Raw genomic sequence first — 20,199 nt, forward strand, 5'->3', positions numbered from 1 at the left:
AGATAAAATGTTGCCAAAACCACCTTCTAGAGTAGAAGATAGGGTATGAAAGGCTTAAAACATAGTACATGTTAAATAAACAAGTGTGTTAGCAAGTAAACACTAGATAGCTTATATTTCTCTCATGTATCATTTGTTGGTTTTCTGTTTGCAAAGCATTTCATGATTCATTACTTTCATGATACTATAATTTTATGCTGCATGCTGCCACCGGAATACTTTGCTAAAGTCACAGCTATAAATTATTTGAATCCTTCAAAATGTACTGATGGTAACTATTTCAAAGTAAGACTAGGAGATAAATTAATATTTTTTTTATTAGTTCAGAAGTTTTTGTTTTAAATAAGTTATATACTTTACAGTACAGAACAGAAGTATATTCTATAATTTTTACCTTAAATGAGTGTTATTATTCTTATATGTATATGGGTCTGATATTTATCAGGCTTATGCTAACAAATCCATTGTTTTATTTTTCCATGAACTGCAGAAACTATGCCTGTTCCAGACCAGCCCTCGTCTTCTGACAAGACAAGTTCCCTTAGTCCTGTGTTGAACACATCCAATGGCGATGGCTCTGAAACTGAGACCACCTCTGCCATTCTAGCTTCAGTCAAAGAACAGGTAGGCAAGTGGTGCATCTGTAGGCTGGAAACAGTAGTATCATTTACTGGGTTTTTTTTTACAAATGTTTCATAGCTAGTATCTGAATAATTTAGTTCACAAATGCATATTGCAAAGAATGTTAACCATTTCTTCATGTCTTAGTGTATTTCTGTAAGATTTCCTACAGTAAATTTAATATCATTTTATTGAATTGCTCATTTTATTCTCCCCTTTCACTCTTTACTGTGGATGGGGGTTTTCCAATGTCTCTCCTTTTATTGTTGACAATCTGCATGTGGAGTTACAGTATACAGGCATAGCATGTAAGAGTTATAGACAAATGAATTGTGAAGAAGATGTGTTATTGTAGAATTTTTAAAGGATTTGTAAGAACCCTAGGATTTTAAAATTTATATACAGTAATTTCACTACCATAAGGCGCACCGGACTATAAGGCGCACTTTTTTTTTGCAAATAGGCTCCGCCCCCAGCTCCTCCTGCACGGTTGCTGGTCGAGGCCCCGCCTCAACCCGGCAGCCATTGGCCCCCGGGCCCGCCTCCACCTGGCAGGGGCAGTGCCACAGGCCCCTGGGCCTGCCTCCAGCTGGCTGCCGTGGCAATGCCGGCTTCCCCCACGGCTCACAGCTCTCACTTCCGGTTTGGCAAATTTCGCAACTTTGTACATCAGATAAGGCGCACCGGACTATAAGGCGCACTTCTGGGTTCGAGGGAAAATTTTAGTCAAAAGGGTGCACCTTATAGTCATGAAATTACTGTACTTGTTTTGGGGGGTTTTGTGTAAAACCTGATGTGAGATTATTTCAGGGCAAAACTGGGTATAGATAGAGGCACTAGGTTTTGGATGATTAAAACCAAAATACTAGAAATTTTCACAGAAAGGGTCTTTAGTGTGATTAGCTTGATGTTATTAAAACAGGTTTGGACATTTTTATGTACATTTTTATGGCCTGAGTGTCAGAGATTTTGCTTTTAATGGCTTTTTGTACATTAAGAGATGGTTAATGTTTCAGTTAATGCTAACAACTGGTGTCTAACACTACCTCCTGTGGTTCGACAGCAACAGGGATTCCAAAGAGAGACATTAAAATCATCTGCTTTTAGGTAACTTTCTCCTTGGTGAAGGTGTCTAAATTGGTTCTTCCTTTATCAAGTACTGATCTTTCCCTGCCAAAGTCTTTCACTGCTTCTTGATTTAAATTAATGCATGAATTCAGCTTATGATATCTCTCAGTACTGCAGTAATAGCTCTTGAGTCATGGAGATTTTATAAAAATTACAACATAGCTCTTCATTGTTTTTTCTGTTATATGCCAGTTCTCTCTTTTGGGTGTTAGAGGTTAGTCGTATTTTCTGTTTTGAGTGCAAAATAAGAGTGTTATAAATGTAGAGTTTTGTCTTGAGATTTATGGCACATCATTGGAATTGAATATTGCCCATGGTTTAGATGACTGTGTTCTCTTCCATGTCAATAATATTTCTTGGACATGTACAAGTGTTTCAGCTGGTGTCACTGCGTTATTCTGTAGAAAAATACCTGCCTTACTTTTTTACTCTGTGGTAGTGAAAAAGTGTACAGGGAGGTTACACAGATAGAAGATATATCTGTGTGTTGGAATGTGAATCACAGTATGGCAAGAATTTCTCTGTTGTTTGATGTTGTGATGTTCTCTGGTTTATACCTGGTTATGAGTTTTACAAATGAACCTCCCACTCCTGTAAATCAATTAGCTGAGTACCAGAGGGAATTGCTGCTGAATTCGCTAGATTAAAAGGATTTCAAGTTGTAATATATTTACAAAGTCATTTCTGATTCCGGTGAACCACAGCAGAAAGGAGCCTGTAATAAAGTAGTTCTGCATTCACTTGTCACCAAGATCAGCCTAGCCAGCTAACTTAAGGTGCTGCTGACTAAAAAGGTAATGTCTTGAACTATTGTGATAGAAGGTACTAAAATTTAACTGGCCTTCTCTTAAGGAAACTTGTTTCTTGACAGGTATCTCTAGTCAACTATATCTTGAAGATGGAAGACTGTACTAAGCTCGAAAACAAACAATAATAATAATAATAGTAATAATACACAAAAAAACCCCAAGCTGTCTTTCAGGCTTTTTCTTTTCCCCATAAGATTGTGTGTTTTGACACACTTCCATTATTTAATCTTCTGTTGGAAGAATTCCAGGTAATGCCACAATCCTGTGCTTCAGACAGAGGAAATACATTGCACTGATTCTCCATTATGGGAGTAAATGCAGTAAAGATTCTAACTGATTGTTCAAATGGGTTGCTACCTGCTTTTTAGAAGAAGGAGTTACTTTACTGTCTGTTATGTGATTTTACTCTATATGCTCTTCAACTGTGGCCAAAAGTATATAAAAAGTATATATATAAACAGATATCATTATTCAAAAGTACTGTTAATGTAGAGAAATTAAGGGGTTTTTCAACATATCAATTATAATTAAGGTGGTTTTCAACTCACCCAGTATATTATATTTTCTTTTTCTGTGATGATGCTTAGCTTTAAAAGACTTCCTTGTATTTTTTCTCCTGGAACACTTCAAGTAACTTCATGTGTTACTTCTCATAAAATAAATGGAACATTTTCTCTGAGTAATGGCAACAGAGTAAACTGATATCTATGACACTGAAAAAAGTAAAGGGTGTTTGCAATCTTTGAAGAGGGCAGGATACGTAAAAGGCACAAAGAAGTAGTAATAAATGTATTTATTTGTTCTACTTAAATCTCCTATGTGAAACTTAAATGATATGTTCAGAAAATTTAAAGTTTTACTGTGCTTAGTTTGGAAACAGCGTATCGCTGTGATGTCATGATTTGAGGAACTGATTTGTTTGGTCTAAAAAGTTTATTGGGGCAAAAAACTATGCTTGATATGTCAGAGGTAAAGTGACACACATGATTGTCATACCTCCATCAGAAGATTTAACCGTATGATTTTCAAGCTGAGGGCACCTGTCAAAAGAGAAATAGAAACCTGTATTTTGCTGTTGAGTTAAGTTGATTTTGAGAAATGCAAATGCAGAACTCCTTGCTTTAAAATATAGACCATTTCATTTGTGCTTTACCTCTGGACATGTGTACTGATTAACTTTTGGGTTTCAGACTTCAGAGATGCTATTTAGAAGTGATAGATATGGAACATTAATCCATTCTTTATCCCTTGCCGCTTGCTTTCTTAAGGTTAGACAGCACTGCTGGAGGCAAGGTCAGAATCATTCACCATGTGTCTAAGAAACCATGAGATGCCAGGCAGCGACCTTTGGCTTAGCTGTTTTTAAGCAGTTCTTATGAAGAGAAACAGTAAATAACCTGTGAAAATGAAAGCTATTGTTTGGGGGTTTTTGGGTGTTTTTTCTTTGTTTGTGGTTTTTTGGACACTATCAAGTTCTTTAAAGAGAAATCAACCAATAAAGACATACAATAATTTCACGAATACAAGCCGCAGCAATTTGACAAAAATTTTGGTGGAAACCTGAAAGTGCGGCTAATAGTCGGGGGCGGCTAATATGTGAATAATTTTCTGACATTTACAACCCCAGACGTGCCAGCCAGGGCGCCGAGCCAAGCACCTGCTAGTAAAAGCCGGCATTCTGCGATTGTTACAGTGTTACTGTGTTGCCCTGGCTCCCTGCAGGCAGCACGGGGGGGCGGGGAGAGAGGCGGGAGAGCTCTCTTCTTCCCTCCTTTGTCACAGCCCAGGGGAGGATGGGTGGGGGGGCGCGCCACCATTGCCGCGGCCCGGGGAGCCGACGGGGGGGGGGGCGCCGCCATTGCCGCGGCTCCGGGAGCCGACGGGAACCCCGCGCAGCCATTACCGCAGCCCGGGCGGGGGGGGAAGTGTGCGCAGCCATTGCCGCGGCCCGGGGAGCGGGGGGGGAAGTGTGCGCCGCCATTGCCGCGGCTCCGGGAGGAGGCGGGGTGCTTTGTCTGCGCCCGCCGCCGGCGCCACAGGCGCGGGAAAGCTCCATCCCTGCCCGCCGCCGGCGCCACGGGCGCGGGAAAGCTCCGTCCCCGCCCGCCGCTGCTGCCATAGGAGCGGGGGAAGCTCCGTCCCTGCCTGCCACCACGGGGCAGCGCCGACCCGGGGTGACCAAGCCCAGTGGCAGCGGCGGGTGGCCCCGAGCCCAGTGGCAGCGGCGGCCGGCCCCGAGCGGCAGTGCCGGGCTGGGCCACCTGGCCCCGTCAGCAGCCCCTAGCGGGCCGAGCCTGCACAGCCTTAGCTCAGCCAGTAAACCCCGCCCTCCCGCGGTTCTGTTACTAATTGCACGCGGGTCCTCGCTGCGAACGACAGAGCGGCTTATATTCGGGTGTGACTTATTTATGGACAAAAACCAAAATATTTGCCAACACCCAGAGATGCGGCTTATACTCAGTGCGGCTTGTATTCGTGAATTTACTGTAATTTCAGTTTTCCATGCTGTATAATTTTTTTCTCTTTCTTATGATATACCGGCAAACAGCTTTGGCCCAATTCTTCACAGGTTTTAGAAAATGTAAGGCCGTTTCTCTTTGCACTTTGTAATCTGGATTTGTATCTTTAAATGTGGGAAAAACTCTTCAACATAAAAGTGAGATATCAGGACTCTTAATTTATGAGAATATATGTAATAGATGCAATCACTTCTGCAAAAAGTTTGATGTGAAAGCTTATGACTGGGAATTTTCATCTGCAAAAGAGACTTTGGAGCCCACTTGTTAAAAAACATCCTGGGAAGAGTGCTATTGATGATGGTCTTTTGAAGGTGGATATAGCTGCTGGGGAGCCTTTTGAGTAAACATGTAATGAAGCTGACACTTTTCCTGGAAGTCTCCAGGCATATGTGTTTCACAGTATTTTGGTTTTTGACATACAGAAAACTGCTCCCATGGAAGCTGAGGAGGATTATAGTGACCTAGCAGAGGCTTGTTTGGCAGATTTTATTTTTGTAGAAACACTTGGAAAAGATGAGATAAATTGATTTCCTAGGAGTAAGATCCATCTTGAAGTACAGACTTTTCAACTTAGAAATATCATCATATATCTCTTTTATTTTCTGTGTGGTTCTAGATTCCTTTAGCTTCTTAGTAGTAGGCAGTTTCAGAGAACAGCTTTCACTTCAGAAAGAACAAGTTGTACCAATGTTTAATATTTCTTTTGAATCTTCTTTATACGTAGCTATTTTGAATAAAGATACTTATTTCCAGTTGCCTGTCTTCATTTCACCCTTTCAAGAAAAACATTTAGACTAATCCTTTTGAAATATTTCTCACGCTGTTCAAATAAGTATTGATTGTTATGTTCTTTAAATCATATTGCTGATTCCAGAGAGTGCAGAAGTCTGGCTTTTATGATTGCTGGTGGCTCTTGGTTTTGGTTTGGGTTTTTGGATTGGTTTGTTTGGGGATTTTTTGGCTTTGTAAGAGGTGGTTTTTTTCTAAAATGGCTTATGTTGCTTTTAATATTTACTGGTATTCCTCTAGAAAACTACTTGTTTGTCAAGCAATTATGATTTTTAAACTATATTAAAAATCACATACAGGGCAATAATTACTAAGTGTCATTCATGTCAATATTAAATAATGGCAATATATCTGACTGAAGTAAACTTTTACATTAGGTGTTAATATGCTTTGGAAACAAGGTTATGTACACCATGCACATCTTGTAGAGGTGTGTGTAAGTAAAACTGCAGATAGGAATGGCTGTAGAAGTTCAAAGAATTTTTTCTTTGTTCTGTCAGGTTGTGTTCCTTGTGTCTTTATACCATGATTGAAGTTTTAGAAAAAAATCACGTATCTACATTGATGTTTCAATGCAGACTATTTTTTTTCAAAGGCCTTAAGTCAAGAAGAAATGTGAAATCTTCTAGTCTGGCCAGCAGGTCATGACATTTCATAGAGTCATCGAAGTTTTGGGCCCCCAAATCTGGTTACAGAATGACATATACACTGTTTTCCTTAATATAATGCATGCCATATTGTAATATGTAATATTCACCAAAATAAAACCCCATTCTTGCCTTATGGGTACCAGCAATTACTCTAGTAGTATCAAGTCTTCAGCAGGTTTTCTAAATAGATTCAATTATGATACATTCATGTCTTGCTTTCCCTCAAACAGTAGATTCTGTGCCTTTAAAAGTTCTAGTGGCTCTATTTCAAATCCATGCTAATTACATTCAATCAATAGATGTTTCTTTCATAATCTCTGTTAAGTAGCATGTCAATATATTCACTTCCTTAGTTATAGAAGTCCCTTGCTTCCAGTTGGGTTTTAAAATATTCCAGAGAGATATTCCTTTTCTATTTTCATTAATGTATTGATTTAAGATAAAAACTGGACCCAGCTGAGTGATATACTCTAGAATAGCACAGGTCTGTACAGTGGATACTATACTTTTAAGTTGCTGAATGGACCAACACATTATTGAAATATGAAACTTTGGAGTACAGCTAGTGTTTCCCAGATACATCTTCAGGTTGATGGGAATTGATTTTGAGACATACAATTCTGCATCTGGAAATGGCAAGGTGAGTGGAGAGGTTTTGAAGAACACCATCACATTGCTGTTGAAGAAGGAAATAATTTAATATAATTACTATCCAACCTACTCTGTAGGTTCTGAGGTTCCTAATTTAGTCTGGGACTGCTTTCACACAGTTCTTTGGAGTGACTGTGAGTGTATTCATGTTGTGATTCTCAGGAAAGAGAAGTTAACAAGATTGGAGACTTAGACAAGCAATAGTTATTCCTGTTCAGAACCCTGTGGCTCTTACGCCGTGCCATAGTAGAGGGAGTATGAAGAAAATAAAAACTGCTTCACTGATAAAAGGTTGCAGTGATAATCCAAAATATTTTTGGGATAGCTTTAAATGAGTTGGAAGTGGAAAGGTTTCTGTGGAGATTTAGTGTTATCGAAGAGTATTGAGGCAATATATATCCTCCCAGCAAAACCATCTTTGAAGAGAGGGAAGAAAATGCTAATTATCAGAATAAAATTAGAGTTAAATATGATACTATTTTGACTTGAAATAATGTTGAAAAATTAGTATTTCAAAGCCAGGAATTTCAGAGAAGCTGGATAGAATGTCACTTAGCCACAGCTCAGTCTAATCTTAATTTAAAGCATTAATAAAGGCCATCACAAAGAAAAGTATTCTCTCATATCAGGCAGCCAGTATATGAACATACTTTTGGTAATCCAAAAGCACTTCTGCCTTAGCTTATTTTTTTGTCAGTAGTGGAATAATTTCAAACTTTGAATAAAGATACCCTCTGAAAGTAATAATATTGATCTCAATGCCAACATAATTTAAACATTATTATATTACATTTCTAATATTTTAACACATTGCATTTAAAACTTTTTTAAGATTGTTGATTACACTCTCTCTGGTATCATTCATTAAGGCATTTTTAAACATAAAATGTTTTCACTCCTAAACCTGACTTTTTTAACCAGTGTAGTGGAAGAGAGTCTTTATTTCACCTCAAAGTCACTTCAGAGGGTGGTCTCAGCTTAAAATATTTACAAGAAGCAAGTCAAGTTGTGCCTTTTCCTGTTCTGATGCATCTCCCTCTGTTGTACTGGCAAACGCCTACTTTTGCAACCATGTGGGGAATGCTGCTGGAGAGCTGATTGGGTTGGAAATATGAAAAGATGAGATGGCAGTTTTGGGTTGTTGGAGGTTGAGTGTGCTGCTTTCCCTTTTGGTGAAGGGCAGTTGGGTCAATATGTCGACTTGTTTGCAATTATTGGACTTTTTAACATGGCTGTTGTAAGCACATGCTTCAGGCCATGAGTTTAATCAACTTTCCTGTAATATTTGGAATTATTCAGAAATTGCAGCATAATATACCTCTGTAATTGTACAGGGGGTGGAAGTTTTGGATGTGTCTCCCACAACTCTGTCCTACTTCTTTCTCTAAAAGCAAGTTACAGTCTTTATGAAACTTAACTACCTAACCTGTTGTCAGGATTTTTCTCTTTCTGCATTTGAATTAGGCAACATCCATCAACAGCAATTTTCATTTGCATAGAGAATATTTGAGTCTTGAGTTCCATGGCTTTCAAAATCACCACACCTCTTCTACAGAGAAAATTAGATGCTTTTAAAAGGCAAAACTCTGAAGGCTTCAGTTAGTGATTGCTTTTATTTCTTCTGTCCTCTTGGGAAATGGAAAAAAAACACTAAAGAGCACTTTCCAGATTCCACAGTGACCCGTTTCCTTTAAATTGTCTTGCCAGTATTTTTCATGCAGTTTGCTCTTAAAATTTAAATTTTAAAAGGGATTTTTGAAGGAGACTTGATTTTTGCAATTATTTTATCAATTTTTGTTCCTTTTATGTAATTTTGGAAACTTTACTACTTCTATTGTGTTTCCCCATCTGTGTTTCTCACATTATATTATTTTCTACTCCTGATGCATTTACTGCTAAATGAAACTATATCTTCATGTGGGTAGTTTAAATCTTTTGTATTTCTAGTAAAACTGCTTTAGGGGTAGGCTGAATTCTATGCATGTTATATTTCAATAAAATAAGTTGCAATTTAGTTTATCCCCATACATGAAAACTAGAACCCAACAAATGCTAAACAACTTTTAACTTAAGTCTACCCCAGAGTTAAGGTACATTGCTACCAAAATAACCTTAACCTAGGCTGTGAGTTACATAGTTATTATAAGTCAGTTTAGAATAACATAATAAATTGATTTTAACACTTGGAGCATGTACTTCTTTTTTTTCCTCCTCTGAGGTGAAAATGTGTTTATCTCTGAAATTTCTGGTGAATTCTAGTGACTTCAGATGAGGATCTTTCCAGTGTAAATGGGTAAAAGGCCATTTTTCGTTAAAAACCATACTTTGAAGATTCATAGTAAAGTTCTAGTCAAATTAATTGTTTAATTGCTTAATTCATCATTATTTTCCTCAGTATTAACATTGCATTTTAGGTAAAATATCACTCACTTTTTTTTGGAGGAAGGCTTTAGATGTATAAGATATAACATGCTTAATAGTGGAGCCAGATTTTTGTTTTTTAGGGGATTGGGATTCCTTGTTACTCTTTATGAATGACTTTTCTTTTCTATGCAAGGAGCAAATCCAAGTCCTGAGGCCCAAAGAGGTTTTTCTCTTTTTTATTTTCTAAGAGGTTTCATAGTAATTTTTTAAGGGATAGATATGAGATATTAGTGGCTTAAACTTTTTTTCTTGTTGAGACCTTGTCATAGTGGAATAAGTTTTGACCATGTTCTTTTAGATACATGTAGAGGGCGCTTTAAAATATAGTAAAAAGTTTAATTAATTTCATGTTACTTGCAGTTACAGGGGATTTTGATTTGAAAGGGATACAGCAATTCGCTCAAATCACAACTGATGTTAATGAATTGCAGCAATTGCACCATACAATTGATGCAATATAAATGGAATTTAATTATTTAGAACAACCTCAGCATCATGGTGCTGAGCATCTCCCAGTGCCCAGAAAGGAATGTGTTTGTTGAAGTCAGATGAAGGCCACAACTTTCTTCAGAAAAGAGTTACAGTAATTTCACAACCATAAGGCGCACCGGATTATAAGGCACATATCTGGGAGTCGGCAAATTTCTCAACTTTGTACATGATATAAGGCGCACTTTTTTTTGCAGCGAGGAGCCGAGCTGTCCGCAACAAAATAACGAATTAGTAACGCAATCCCGCAATTGTGGAGTTTACTGGCAGGTGCACCATTTGGAAACATTTTTCACAGATCGGCATAGGCTTTCAAAGGCAGACCCAGGCGCCCTCCCCGTGCAGTGGGCCCTGGCACTCCTGCCCGCCCCCAGTGCTGGCTGGCGTGGCTCGGCGCAGCCGCGGGGCCGTCTCCCCCTTGTGACTCCGTGCTACCATGGTGCTGTTCCCCCTCGTGGCTCCACAGAGCCACCGTGCTGTTCCCTCGCTCGGCTCAGCGCTCCTGCCGTGCCACGTGTCCCTTGCTCAGCTTGGCACTCCTGCCGTGCTGTTCCCCCTCTCGGCTGCGTTGTGCCGCCATGCTGTTCCTCCTTGTGGCTCCGTTGTGCCTCCATGCTGTTCCCCCTCACTCGGCTCGGCGCTGCCACCGTGCCATTCCCTCTTGCAGCTCCGTAGTGCCACCTGTCCCTCGCGGCTCTGCAGTGCCATGATGCTGCCTCCCCCTTGCAGCACGGGGCTCCTGCGGCATGGGGCTCCTGCGGCACAGGGCTCCCGCGGCTCGGGGGTGCGTGGGGCTCCCGCAATGCCGGGGCTGCAGCGGCTTGGGAGGGAGGCGCGGCTCCTGTGGCTCGGCGCAGTTGCGGCTCGCACTTCCAGGTTGGCAAATTTCTGAACTTCGTCCGTATATAAGGCGTATCTGGACTATAAGGCGCACTTCCAGGTTCGGACCAAAATTTTAGTCAAAAGGGTGCGCCTTATAGTTGTGAAATTACTGTACTTGGTTCATTAAGAGTTCCATATAATTCACATAAAGCTATCCAGCAAGCTCTCCAGTGGGACCGTATTCCTTCCTCCATCACCCTCTGAGTCCAATAGCATGAGCAGTCCCTCATGCCTGGAGCTCAAGACTAGCAGCCCCAGGGGAGGGAGTGAGGTCTCCCAGGAGGTGTATCCTGTCTCAGCCTGCTTTCCTGGATCTTCTGTTGCACAGGGTCTTCATCAGTCACTCACTGTAGATGGAATCACAACAAAGTCACTTGCTGAGGGCATGACTGGGCTCTGCAGAAAATCTTAAAACAATTATCTAAACACCTATTACAGTTATATGAGTAAAAGATACCCTTGGTTAGAGTTACAGGATGATAATTTATAAGCAGATCCAGTGCATACAGAAATTACATTATTTTAACCAGAAGCTAACTTAAAACTAGCTTAACCCCTGAAAGTAGTTTTGTTTAGCTCTTGGTCTATATTCCTTTCATTCCGGACCAGGTGCTTAGGCAAACAGTAGAAATGCTTTGCTGATACAGTCAGTTTGTCTAAAACAAAGACACCCTTGGGTTTCCCTTGGCAGGGAGATGTGTCTGGCTTCCTTTTCAATGTTCGTGATCAATCATGCCATTATTCTCCCCTGAGCCTCCAGGTCATGTAGCCTCTATTTATCTCTTCAGAGCATTCCTTCATTGTGAATGTCTAAACAAGTGCATAGGGGGCTGTGTGGGGCAGAAGTGTCTTTGATCTCTTAAAGCTCTTTGGCCCCTCATTTTACAACACATGATTGGAAAATCTTGTTTTCTTCTGTGGAGAAATTTCCCTTTTAGGGTAAAAATCACTTGTGACACCAACTTTTGTAAGCAAAAATCTGCCACTGTTTATCTACTCAACAGCATACAGAGTAAAACTTCTGTTTCTATTCGTATTCTCTCAGTTTCTTCAGTCTGGATTGTAACACAGCAGATAGCTGTTTGTAGTCTATTTCTTTAGCTGCTTCAAAATGTGAGCTGTACTTCTCAAATTTCATCTCTATTCCTTTAGTTGCCACATTTGTTTTTTCATGATTTCTCAAAAAGCATTATTCTTTACATTTTTCAGACAGTCTCATGTCTGATGCATTACTAGCTCCTGTGTTGTCTGTGTTGAGCTTTCCTTGCTTAGATTTCTAGCGCCCTCCAACATAACGATCTGAGTAATCTGGAATGACATTTTGCTGCTTAGTGTGGTATTCCATCACTCTAACCTGCAATTCATGTTACAATGTTATCCCATGGTCACGATTATCCATCTACCCCAACAGTAACACAGTGCAATTATGTGCCTGACTGTGTAAATAAGATTTAAATTGAGCTGTTTGCATACCATTACCAGCCTCTTCATCCAGGAAAAATTGTAACTCATGTTCACAAAGCTGGACAATTTTCAACAGATTTTTTCTGTGAAAAATTAAAAGAAAAAAAAAGAACACAGAATGGGAAAATTTTCTTTAACTCTCCATTTCTACGTATTTCATAATCATCAGAGTGTTGATGTGAATAAGCAGGTTTAAGAATTCTACTGCATATTGCCTTGAGAGTGGTAAATATTTTGTTCACCTCCTGTCTGATTCCAGCATCTGAGTAACACATCTTGGTAAAATCATGTTTATATTTTTAGTGTATTGTTATTTTCTGAAGTACCTCAGTGCTTTAGGTTTTACAGCTGGTACCCCTAGAAAATATTGTTTTCATGTTTCAAAGTAGTTACAGATTTTTTTCTTGTTTTTTTATTTTTCCTGTATATAGTTAGATCCGTCTTTGTTCAGCTCATTGTCAATCTAGGTCATTATTTGAAGCTTTTGTTGACAGACCTCTTGAGGGTAAGTACATCTGATGCTATAAATAGAGCTGATTCTTCATAATAAGTCAGCAGATTCACTTGGAAATTCTCTGCTCTGTAGTAGTTTTGATGAAATGGAAGGTTGACTGCATTTCTTCTGTCACCCAGTAGCATTATCATGTTTAATTAATCAATATCTTCAAAATCATGACATTCCAGAATTTAGTAATTTTGAAATAATACAGAATTACTAATTTTGTTTAGAAAGTTGAAGTGGACTCCTAAAATGATCTGTTTTCAAATTTTGTTTTTTAAAACTTCTATTTTTATTTCACAAAGCAGTGCTTGCCCAAGAAAACATGTACCAACACATTTTGTGCTGCTCTGTTTGTTCCAGATCTTAGAAAATAAAGGACACTATTTGTCTTACTGTATGTTTTCAGTAGCCTGTACTGTGAAAATGATTCTGGGGATTGGATTTTTGTTTGTTAGTTTAGCATAAATTGTGTCAGGGACCAACCAAACAGTACTCATTCTTGCCACAAAGTAAGGTAGCTGCTTGGTACAGCTCCAAGTTGCTGTTCTGCTGGCTAAAAATTTTCGAGCATGTAAAAACCTGGGGATAAAAAAAACCTGTTGTGTTTTCTGTATGGCTACAACCACAGGAACAGAGTTAGGAGCAGCTCTCTCTGCAACATGTGCATGGGCACCATTATGAAACCTTTGACCACTACATGTGGTGCTGGAGCTTTGAAAATCCAAAAATTACGTCATTTTCACTTTCTATGCTAGACCCTAAAGGCTTATATGAATAGTGAATAAATTGTTGAAATTAAATTAGCAAAGTATTTTCATCCTATGTGTACAACAAATGTATTATGGAACCAGGCACAACACTAGGTAAGCACCTCTGTCTCTGAAAGTGGGACTGGGTGTCCCACTGTTGTGCATATTGGGATGAGAAGCATCGTAGGGAGGGGTACAGAACACAGGATTTGCCAAAATGCCCCCCACAGCTGAAAGGCAGCACCAGCATCTACCCTAGAGGTTTGTCACACTGAGGCTGATGAGGGACTCAACAGTTGGAACCTGAACAGTTCTCTGTGACAAATCTGATAGCCACTAAAACTGAGGTTTGAACCAGTGCTTGTTGGCTGATTCTGAATTAGCATTGCTGCTGATGCTGTGCTTTACCTGCCACATTCACTGTCAGACACAGAAATATGAATTAATGGATAGCGTATGCCACAGTGATGCCTATCTAAATGCAGAAGAGCTAAGTTAATAACTTCAGTAAATTACTTATTTATTTAGTAATACATGAATATTTAAAGGCTGATGAGAAGTCCACTAAGTGCTTTCCATTAATTTCAGAAAGTGAACTAGTTTATTCCACATTTTTTAAAAATAAAAACAAGTAAAAATGTACTTTCTGCACCAGTGGTGTGTGAGTGATATGCAACTGTACTTCCTTATTTAGCATGAGAAATTGTCCAATACTTAAAGTCTTTGCTATATTATTTGTGTATGAGAGAGAGAAACCTTTACACTGTCACTACTTTTACTGCACTTTGGTTTCCAAAGGTCATACTTAATTGTGTTTCCTTCATGCATTGGGAATGAAAGGATTTAAAGAAATCTGTCTGGTTGTCCTCAGTTTAGTCAGGACAGAAACAGGTGTGTTCCCTCTTTTCATCTTTTTTGTCTGTGGTTAGATTCATGTGAAGTTTATTCTTCTCAGTTTTCCCCACCATGTACAGTTTTGCTTCTGATTTTTTTGTGTTGACAACTTCGTCTACTCCCTCTCAATTAATCCGTGGTTGTGCAAAAAGCTAACTTACGGCTCCTTACACTAAATTTGAATAGTATATAGAGTCCATTGATTTTATTCGTCATTGTTGCCTTTTATTTAATAAGGCAGGCTGTTAATCTATAACTATAATGCAAGATTTATAGGTATCATTAACAACTTTTATGAGGCCAACTACACCCTTTACTGTGGTCTTACAGAGCTCAATGTTTACCTTTTTTTTTTTAATACAGTCAATGGTTCTTTTTAATGTAGCAATGCACAGGTATGCATACAGTAAAGTCTTTTAAAAAAAGAATATTAATTTATGTCTGTTCTGTATTCTAGATATTTGTGAAGTTTTCTATGTTGTGAAACTTAAGTTTGATTTCTTTTTTTTTTTTAGTTGACTTCTTTAATCTGCATTATTAGTCTTCATTACTTGAAAATGGAGAAATAGGCAGAGAGGTTGTTTAAACTCTCTTCAGTGATTGTGGTGAGGCGTGAATGGACAGACTAAAGAAAAGTGAAAATCTTCAGGTTAACATTGAAAAGTATTGTATTAACATTGAAAAAAGATGCATAAGCTACTCAAATAATTCTGATTAATTTGAATATTTTTGACAAAGACCCTCCTAGTTGGGTATGTTTATTTTTAGGATTTGTTTTCTATGTATGTACTTGAAAGAGTCATCAAATGGTGGCATCAATGTGTCCTTACAGTTGTGGTCTAATATTGCCTTTTTTCCCCTGGAGTTTGGATAAAAAATTTTCATGCAAATTTCAAAATGTTTCTATTCATTATTAAAAAGCATAGTATAGGAAAGATTACTTTAATTCCATTCGCTTTAATAGGTGAATTTAAAAGTTTATCATCAGCTGTATGCTTTTTCCCCCTCCAATGTCAGATTAGTTACTTTATAGCAGGAAAAAACTCATCTATTTTCATTCATTTTTCTGCAATGTTCCCTGAGACTTTTAAGAAATTTTTCCCTTCATTACCTACTGGATAAAAGTTTCTACGTACAATGCCTTATGTCAGTGAAGAAAAAGCCTACATTATCCCTTCAAAGAAAATAGAATTTGTTTCCTAACCTTAGACTAATTACAATCTTTAAGCTGAATTCAAGTTCATTGTAGTGCTTCATATAGTGCCTTTAATTTCTTCTTCATTATTTTTGAAGGAAGCAAATTGAAATCAGGGAGGCCAAAGCCTACTTGGAACTGAATGTGAAGGCATAAAATAACAGGAAAGGATTCCTCAAATATTTTATAGAGGGAACTCAGAAAATGTGCAGGTCTGTGGTTGAATGTTGGAGGTAATCTAATGGTGGACATAGAAACACAGAATAATAAGAAAATTTCTTTGTTCTTTCAGCAGTTCCTAGACAAACGACAGGCAGTACCATGGCAGAGACACAGGTTCAGGACTGTTTGGTAGAAAATAGATGTATTCAGCTTCTTGGGGGTCTATGCCAAGACTGAAAAGAGCTCATTTAAGTAATAGGACTGCAAGGCAGCTGTCATCCAAGAGGAAACATGGTGAGGACAGTCCTGAGAATTAGAAGACTCATCTTACAGCAGCCTTTGCAAAAATAAGGAGAATGGTCCAGGGATACATAGGTCAGTGTCAGTCTCCAGGAGGATCGTGGAACACATCCTCTTGTTTCTAGACATAAGAAGGGCAAATGTGCCTAGAAAGAGTCTGAACAGATTTCTTCAGTGCAGTCAGTCTTTTACTTGACTGTGAATGAGGAGAGCGCATGTGGTTATGGTGTAAACTGTAACTTTATTAAGGCTTCTGATTTTTTCTCCCACACTGTTGTCAGCACTAAGCTGAGGAGTCATTGGCTGAGTGTCGAGTGGGCTGAAAATTGGCTGGACTACTGTACTGAAAGAGTGGTAATCAATATTATCAACTAACCAATTGATCAACTATCAGGCAGTAAGAAGGGAAAATACTTCAAGCGTTTATTCTGGCACTCCTGTTACTCAATTCTGCAGTGACTTGGATGACAAAACTGAACAGAATGCACCCTCAGCAAATTTATGAATGATACTAAATTAGGCTGATGCTTAGAAAGCCAGATTGAGCTTCAGCCTTAAATCATTCTTGAATGAACTGAGGACCTAACCAATAGGAAACTCATGTATTTAAAAAGAACAGATTGAAATTCTGCATCTGAGGTGAAACAACACCATGGCTGGGAAGCACCTGTCTGAGTCACAGACCTGCTGAAAAGGACCTGTGATCATTAAGAATGTGAGGCTGAATAGGAGCCAGTAGTGTACTTTCACTGCAGACAAAACTCACCGTATACTGTGTTGCATTAGAAGGAAGGAGAAACATGACCAGCAGACTGAAGGAAATTGTTACCATCCCTACTGGGAGCTGCTTCTTGCCTAACAGTATGTTGTTTTGGTAACCTCCAATGCAGAGAGGATGTTGAGAAATGAGAAACAGTTCAAGGTACTAAGTTGATTGGAGGCATAGAAAACATGATGTAATGGGAGAGGTTAAGGAGCTGTGATTTAAAAGGGAACTGAGCCAGGTGAAGCAGAGGCTAAGGGTGTGATCTTAGGTTAGTTCACAGTGTCATCAAAAGGAGGGACAAAGATGGTGGCATCAGACCTTTCTCAGTAGTAGTATACAGGAAATGCCATAAATTACAGCTTGGGGAGTTCAGACTAGGCACAGGAGAATTTTCTTCATGAAGACGTTCCTGTAGTAATGAAAGAGGTGACTAGAAAGGCTGTGAGTTTGATCTTTTCCAGTCAACTACATAAATCCTGATTTGGTGTTGGAAATGATCATATTTTTGGTGGGAGGTGAGACTAAGTGACTTCCAGCCAAAATTTTTGGGATTCTATATTGATTCTTTGATATCGTACAATTTTACTGAAATGAAGATTTAAATATTTTTTTTATGTAGACCATGGAAAATAAAATGTGAGGGAGGACAGTGTAGCTTAACATTTTGTCTATTGTGATTGCTTAGCTTTTAATGCGTTAAAAATAGGATAGAAACTGAGGATAGCTAATTATTGAAGTATAATCTCAATACTTTTCACTGTTTATATTAAATGGCAAGAAATGAAATAGATCAATCAACAGAACTGATAAAGGGGAAATTAGCTAACACAGAGTGGAATACTGGAAGATTTTTATAAGATTTACATTTTTTTAATTCTCAAACTCTACCAGATCTTAGTATTTTCAAGAGATAAAAAAATGTGGAAATAAATAAATAGTGTTTTCTTGATGTTATAATACGAAAATGTTAGTTTGGAAAAGTAGCATTTACCTTTATTTCAGACAGCTTGCGTGTATATGAACAAGAAGATGGACAGCATAGGTCCCTTAAGGGAGATAGGGCACTTTTCTCTCAGTTGCTTCTGCCAGGTTGAATATCTGGAGAAGAGCAAAATAGGTACGAAAACAATGTTACACAGTTTAATATGGCAAAGATTCCTATCTCATGAGGGCTGAACCTTCCCTTCAGAGGATTCAGAGCTAATTCATAGAGACTTTGCATCTCCCCATGTGAGTTGGACCTCAGGTCACAGAAAATAAGTCCAGGCAAGTCAGTTAGGCCTTCAGCAGGAAAATTAATCACCTCACAGTCTGTGTCTAGCATATAAATAATTAGGCTGGAAACCAGAGCAAGATATTGCCAATAAAGGCAACTGAGTGACTTCATGTTGCTGCAATAAGCTGGCTGTCTGTGACTGCTTGATCTCAGTGCCACAGAGTACAGTCAACACTTTTTGAATGCATGATCAGTTCTGCAGGAGGCTATTCTTCGTGTTAATCCTCAGATTCAGCAAGGTATTTCCTGGTGTTTGTTCAGCTCTCCCTGGAGCTGAGGAACAAATACAATGTAATTGTTACAATGATGGATTTTAGGATATAGTATGTTGATTGTTAGCTTTCTAATACTGAAGGTGTGGCCATGAAAACACATAACTATTTCAAGTCAGACACAGTCCTTGTTCTTTTAGCAGTTGTTTAGAAGTTCCAGTATCAGGGTGTCAGATGAGAATTTCAGGCAACAGAAATGTGATTGTGGCCTACTTCTGCATACTTTATCAGACTATTTATACAGTAGACATATACCAATTACTGATCCTGCCCTCATTCTTTAATCCTAAGAAATGTTTCTTGCTTTAAAGAAAATCTGTACTTTAAGGGCTTTTGTGAGCATCTTGTCGTTTACTGAGATGCTATTCAATAGTGCTGTTTTACCTTTTGTTCTACTCTTAATGAGTATTGTTGTTCAATTCTGGGCTGTAACCTATAATCCAATGTATTTGAGCAAAGCCCAGAAGGGGGATGTAATAATAATAAAATTTTCTGCAGAATCTGCTGCAGCTAATGTACATTGTCTAATGTGCAAGCATTTTCTACAGCAGTCTGCTCACAGTTAAAGTTTACTTTCTCCCAATTCCTTCTGTTGCATCACTATCAGTAAAACTGATGTTCTGCATTTTCATATGCTTGTAAAGCCTTATTTTCTTCAGCAAGTTTCTGTGATTTTGGCCATTTAAAGTAATTTTGCTATAGTGTTCTTGGTTGTTTCATGAATGAAGATGCTTTCAGACTAAGATACTGACTAGCTTTGGATTACAGATATCATCTGGGCTTGCGTTGTTTTTTTCAGCATATTTTGTATTTCTGCTAGTTAATTTTGGCCCTAATGAAGTTGTTTTTCTGGAGCACAAGAATTTCTATGCAGTAATCATTTTTGTATCTCAATTTTTTTTCTTTAGTGTGATATATTTTATTGCAGGAGACACTTGCATAGTGCATAGAAAGCTCACTTTTATCCATTAGCATTTTACATTCCCAACACAGTGCAATTCTTTCCTGTTGCTAGGACCTATGGATTCTGTCATACAATTTTTGAATTAGAATAACTTCAGACACTTCCATAATAAGTTAGCACAATCTCCAGAAGCACGTTTTTGTAAACAAGATCTTTTTATCTGTGTACTTGTGTAATGGAACAACATAAATAATACAGGTGTAACTCTCTTTCAGTGGCTTGATAGACAGTCAGTATCTGAGAAGGCTAGTACTGAGTTTTTTAATATGCTGAGGAAGACCTGAGGTGGCTCCATGTGATCAGAATTCCCCAAAGTTTTGAGCACTTGTAGTCTGAAAATGAAATAAATGAATTGCTTCTAGATCCCAGCATGTGTTGAATGGCTTACAGGGACTTGCTGCTCTACCTGTCTCTTCTTGACCTCTCCTCTCTCCACAATTCCCTAGTGCAAGACTTTGTCATGTTGCTATCTTCTCGGATTCTATTCCCTGAAATTCATTTTCTCCATGCTACAAAGTTGCCTTTGTTAGACCAAGATGTGTTCAGTCTTCTGAGCTGTGGGAGGTGCTAAATATATCCTGCTATAGGGATGCTAGAAAACGAAATGGTACAAAAAGAAATTATACAAAAGGAGATAATAAAGCAGATCTATTTGTCTGGATATGGTAAATATGAAATTATCTTATTTCTTGG

General features: G+C 38.6%; 1 protein-coding gene across 1 annotated transcript in view; it reads left to right on the top strand.

Moving 5' to 3' along the window:
• CTNND2 (catenin delta 2) overlaps nt 1–20,199 on the top strand; it is a 667,983-nt gene that overhangs the window by 128,094 nt on the left and 519,690 nt on the right. The window contains 1 exon segment of the mRNA XM_033064576.2: nt 491–624. Coding sequence (XP_032920467.1) covers nt 491–624 — 134 coding nt within the window.

Source organism: Catharus ustulatus, chromosome 1 (genome assembly GCF_009819885.2).
Source record: "Catharus ustulatus isolate bCatUst1 chromosome 1, bCatUst1.pri.v2, whole genome shotgun sequence".
NCBI classification, from domain to species: Eukaryota; Metazoa; Chordata; class Aves; order Passeriformes; family Turdidae; genus Catharus; species Catharus ustulatus.